The sequence below is a fragment of the Platalea leucorodia genome (genome assembly GCF_965183815.1).
Source record: "Platalea leucorodia genome assembly, chromosome: 1".
NCBI classification, from domain to species: domain Eukaryota; kingdom Metazoa; phylum Chordata; class Aves; order Pelecaniformes; family Threskiornithidae; genus Platalea; species Platalea leucorodia.
In genome coordinates, this window is record NC_138823.1 from 114,984,489 (window position 1) to 114,990,488 (window position 6,000).

General features: G+C 39.0%; 1 protein-coding gene across 1 annotated transcript in view; it reads left to right on the forward strand.

Annotated features, from left to right (window-relative positions):
• Positions 1-2,718, forward strand: part of BMPER (BMP binding endothelial regulator) — a gene marked incomplete at both ends in the record, with an annotated part of 147,976 nt that extends 145,258 nt beyond the window's left edge. The window contains one exon of the mRNA XM_082327696.1: positions 2,537-2,718. Within this exon, the coding sequence (XP_082183822.1) occupies positions 2,537-2,718 (182 nt within the window). The remainder of the gene's footprint in view (positions 1-2,536) is intronic.
• Between the last annotated feature and the right edge of the window lie 3,282 nt (positions 2,719-6,000).

Genomic DNA, 6,000 nt, shown 5'->3' on the forward strand with positions numbered 1-6,000 from the left:
CTGGATCAATCACACCACATGTTAACAGCTGAAGCACTCAACAATAAAAGCCATCCAGGGAACTTAAACAGCAGCCATTGTACTTTTCTGATTTTTCCCTTGACAGCAAGTTAATAATGCCATTATAGACTGCCTACAGCAGAAAATAAAGTCATCATATCTTCTACATGGCATCATCTGAAGGAGAAGGAGGTGTTTTAACATACCACATCCATGTGTGGTAAAGCAGAGCTGGGGAGTACTTGCAGATGCCACAGCTGCCGTGGGCAGCCTGTAATATATTCTCATTTGCTCTGGGGCTGAGATGAGGAAGTGGAAAGGAGACCTCGGCCAACTTTCCTCAAACCCACTGGCTGAGGCACCAAACAGAGCTCAGGTGGAATGAACAGGCCGGCTATTACTGTAGTAAAGCTTTGTGGAATGAAACTTCTGCAGCCTAAAGACTGAAGCTCACAGGGTTTTCTATATGGAAACTGCCTGTACTGAAGCCTAATGTTTCAGTTTGTCCTTGGTCAATTAGAGATCCTTTGAAGGGAAACTCATTTTCAGAGAGGAGGGACAAAAGCTTCTAGTAAACAGCCCCCTTAAGATAATTCACGCGGAGTGTCGACAATCACTATCCATCTTTGAACATCTCGGTCTACTTTTCTAGACAGTTAATACATTGTTTGCAAAGCTCCTGGGAGCTCTGCACATTTTTGTTTCCCCTTTTACAGAGATTCAACCTCTATTCTTAACACACTACATAAGTGCAGAGTTTGTTGTGAAGCTAACATTTTACTGTATGCTCAATACTGCTTACACATTTTCCCCACCTTCTAAATTTCCTGTTTCATTTAAATTTCATTTTAGTTACTCCTTTTATTTGCTCCTTCTTCAATATGCATGAAAGTTTTCATGCAGAGCAAGATAGAAATGTAAAGCTGGAAAAAAGTTCACAAAAGATCTATGCCCACAAGCAGAATAAGCCTATCTTGAACATAACTGAAAGATGTTTTTTCCAACCTATTCTAAAATTATGTTCAATAAAAGACGTCTCACAGAGTTTTTAGGTAGCTTGCTCTGGTGCTTTCTCATGCTTAAAGCTAGAAAACTTTTTCTTTCCTAATATCTACCTAATATTTAATATCTATCTAATATTCAGCTGTTGATCCTCTGTAACTCCAGGGTAATTTTCTGCAGTACTATCCAATTTTTCCCATTTTTTGTTTGCTTATTTAATATCTGTGCCCTGAGAACTTTGTATGCATTCTTGCCAGAATTCCTCCTTCAGGGCTGCTTTTCACATATGCCATTAAATGCATAAGAAGTAAAACTTGCAAGAAGCTGATGCTGTTTTGAAGATCACTTTGTTACTGGTGAAGAGGAACCCCTTAAATTTATGATGCCTTAGCACTAAGACTTCCATCCTCTGTGATACACTCTTATACATATTTAATCAATTTATTTCTGCCTATTTTCTCTTTATGAATAATAACGGTACTGTAATAGCCCTCTAAGGCCAATTCTCACAACAAAACACCATTTTTCTGTCCATAACAGAACTGTTCTTTAAAAAATCTGGACCTTCAGGCTCTCTCAAAATGGAAGAAATTTCCTTAATGCAACCATCTCTCTGTAAATAGCAAGAGATGATTCTGGATGCTTGAGAGTCCCTTACCATTTATAAACTATTTTATCAGTACTTGTTTTTGCCATCAGCACAGCCGTTAGAAAGAATAACAGGCTTTTATTTGTTATCGAACCATGTATTATTCTCCATAGTAAAAAGGCAGGATGTAAAATGTTAAGAGTTTAAATATTGATCTGGAGGGAGTATAGGGCTTTTAGCTGAGCCCTCAGCGGTCTCGTATGTTGGAAATGCATTGAACTGTCAACTATATAAATCAATGAATAGATACTGGAATCATTAAGTACAAAAATCCTCATTCTCAGTGATCCCTTGGTAAAATAGCATAAAGCATGCAAATAATTGATTTTTTAAAAAAAATGTTTGTTTTAGAAATGGTGCTTCTGAATCAACAGCATTGTTTTGAGTTTCTGCAATATGCAATATTGAAAGTATAATCTTAGGAATAGAAAGTCTGATGTGGTGAATGACTCTCTCTTCTTTCTGTAGGAGTGGGACCGATAATAGCTGTCTGTCCTTGTAAATGTTTCAGGAATCTTTGATAAAAGGCATTGTAACAAATAACTAACAATGTTAAGCCTTAACTATAAAGCATAGACCTGCTTGTAGATAGAAACTTTGCCAAAACTTTATATACCGTCAGCTGTGTTAAAAATTCTCAAAAAGTTCAAGACTGCTAGGAACTTGATACCTTCAGGAATTTTGCTACCTTTATATTTGTGATGTAAAGTAGTGTTGCATTTAATATAGTGGAATCTCTTTACAGATTGTTTTTTCCTCTAGATGATCGTCATACCAAAATAGGCTTTTTGATATTTGCAGTAGAAACCAAGCAAACAGATATATAACTTTCCTCATGGGACTCTGTGTAATATGCATGTTTTGTTCCTTTTAACTGCCTTTCAGCGACCCAGTGTAAACACGGTGCAGTTTATGATACCTGTGGTCCAGGATGTGTCAAAACATGTGACAACTGGAACGAGATTGGCCCATGCAACAAGCCCTGCGTTGCAGGCTGCCACTGTCCGGCAAATTTAGTTCTTCACAAAGGAAGATGCATCAAGCCAGTCCTGTGCCCACAGCGATGACATTAGTTCTCTTTCCGCGGACACTAATGCGGGTGGTCACTGACCCCTTTGATGCTCACAGCCAGTGAAGGACTCCAGCTCTTTGTGTGCAGATTCTGCAAAGTACACATCTACTCACAGAGTGTAAATATGCTCCTGTGTGTGTATTTATGTGTGTTTATGTATACACACATGGCGCCTAGAAAGATATATAAATGTATACTGTGTGTATGTAGATACACATATCTATACACAAGTGCCCTAAACATAAGTACAACCCATATATTTATATATATGTCCACACACACAAATATACATCATTTCTATATATCATAGAAGGATGAATTATTATATGTATATTTTTTGCTATGAAGTTTATGTATTATTATTTCTAGGACCCTGATCTGTAAGTCATTGTATAAATAAACCAGGTGTTTTTAATATAATATAGTGGCATGAAAAGATTGGATGACTTTTTGCCATTGCATAAGTTTGTCGTTTCCAAGGAAACTTTTCTAGGGCCATAGCACTGCCAGACTGGATTAGTTTCAACACAGAACCTGGATTTACAGTTGTACAGGAAACACATTTCTCTGGAGATGGAGGATTTATCTAGGAATATTTCATGCGTACCTTAGAGCTGCATAGTGATTGGTGACAGTGCTTAATCAGGCAGAGAAAGCTGGGGATCGGCTTTTATGCTTTACTGAAATAACTGTGCAAAAGGATTTCCAAAGCTGGTTGGCCAGCTGCCAGCATAGAGATATTTCTTTCTGGAACGGCACCAAAGAGTCAGGGGCCAGATTTTCAAAAGTGTTCAGCACCCAGCAGCTTGCTTTGAAAATTTGACCACTTCCCATTTCATATCCTAATGCCCCGTCTCTGTTGTTGTGTTTGGCAGTAGCTGTGAATACACAATAAGGAGCTTGAAGAAATTATTCATGTACGTATTAGCCCCTTAAACATGTTTGAAACTGCTGGGTTTGTTTCATATTTCCCCCAAATATTATGCAGAAAGCAAATCCCACTGTGAATTGGAGTGTTTGATTTCAGTGTGCCTTCAAACATGAAATAATGCCGGGTTTAGTAACTCATTTAATTTATCAGCATGGTTTAGAAGGAAGACAAATTCACCCCACCAAAAAAACAGTAGAGAATGTCAAATGCTAATTGGAGAACTGGAATTTATTTCCTTACTGGTCTTTTGCTTGAGGTTTACGAACATGTGGGCTCTGTGAAGTTTGCGTGACTTTTGAAGTCTCCCAGGGGAGAAGCAATAATATGGGATTTCATTAGAAACTGTTAAAAAAGCCATACAACTTTCTCAAGCCTGAAGGGAAGGGGGGCTATTTTTCTTCCACTGGAAAACCTCTTGTAGAGCCCAATGGAACCGTCGCTGGAGTGGACAGAAATCTTTGGGCATCTGATTTAGGTTTATAATGAAGTAATATCCTCCCACACAGCTACTTCCATTATGCCTTGCATTGAAATTGCATATTGTAATCCTTTGAACAATTTTCTCCTTTAATTCTTCACTCTCTAGGAAGTTTTGCAGGGTCTGAGTTTACAGTGAGTGAGTGGGTGCAACACACTTGGGTTATACAACCTGTCTGCCATTCCATCCTGGAGGAAGATGCTGAGTGAGCCTGGTTAGCTTAGGCACCGCACGATCCAAAATGCTGCACCGCCACGGTGTTAAAAAGAGCTGGGCAAATAATGCCAGGAGCGTTCCATGGATGTTTATCCAAATCTTAAATAAACTCAGCTTGATCTTTTTATGTCCCCTTTGTGTTCGTTTTCTCGGAACAATCAAATAATTTGGTTTTACTGGCAGAGAGGGTTTCGAAGCTGCATACACAAGTGCATCGGGAAGTAGAATTGCAAATGTGCAGATCCCATCAGAGCAGGAAACTAGAAGAGTTTTATGTGGCTCATGTAATAATTGAATGGCAAAGCTGACATTTAGAACAATTGCAATTGGTCCAAGGAGTTAAAACATAAAATGGCAGTCATTAAAATAATTTAAAGCATCAGTTAGACCAAAGAATATTTCAGCCTGTGAGCTTTCGATGCTGAGATACGGGGTCTAAGCCATTAAAAAGGTTATTTGCCCAGCTCTAGTTTAGGATAGATTTTCATTACTTACTGCTCAGGGTTTCCAAAATAAAAATAGATGCAAAGTGAATTGCATACATGAACAGTGTATAGAACTGTCCTTCCCTTTTCTTCTTCTGACTGATGAAGGTGAGTGAAAGGTGAAGGGAGAGCCCTCCAGCTCTCTCAGTCCACTGATCGCATTCAAGCAACGCTTAATTGACACCGGGTGAAGAGGTGATTCAATCTATCTGTAGGACGAACTCTATTTTTAAATCTTAAAATGGTTCAGTTTGAAACCTGACCTACAGGTCATCTCAAAATGAGGACTCATCCCTGGGTTTAGCTTTTTCACATCTGCCTAATTAAGGGTAGGCCCCTGCTTTTTGCTTTAGTGATGTACACTGAGGAAGAGAGGAGTGTGGTTTTACCTCTAAGCTGTCTGATTGTGCCTTTATGGTGCTGTAGAGCTTTTTCCTCCAAACTCTGCAGTTTTCAAGGCAACAGTAAGGGCTATCATCTGCTCAGTTCATGTGGACAGTCTAAGGTAAAGGAGTTCTGCTTTTGTAGAAATTGCCTCCAAAGTGTCAACTTGGCACAGGTTTTATATCCGTATCTGTAGTTACCCTGTGCCCAACTGAGCTATTCAGACCAGATCAGTCCCAGCTGGGGCTGTGTCACTCCGCTCTCCTGTTTGCCTCTCTTCTTCCAGGCTTTTCGAAAGTTGAAAGTCTAGCCCAATAACATCAATAACAGCATTATCACTGGCCTTATGGAGTTTGGGTTGCAGCCCGTCTTCCTCCTTAGTGCAGCATTCTTTCTAATTCTGCTGTCTTGGCTCATGAAATATTACCCCTAGGACGCTAGGGCTCATGAAATATTACCCCTAGGATGCTAAAGCTGGAAACCTTCTGTGTATTGCTGGGGATTTATTTTTGACAAAATTACTGATAATCCAATTTTAGTATGCTAAACATGTTTGCATGCAATAATGTGTTTTTAATAATAGCATAAATTTGATAATCCATATGGTATATTCACCATGCAAAACTGATGATTGTGTAAGTTTTGGTCTTGATAATGTTTATGTCAATCTGTGCATATAGCTTTGTGCCAATTTGTAAGGTGAAATATATTTGAAGGAGCAGAGGTTCCAACCGCAGAAGGATCCAAAAGGAAAGTCTGAGAAACAGCTCTGTAATCCAATGG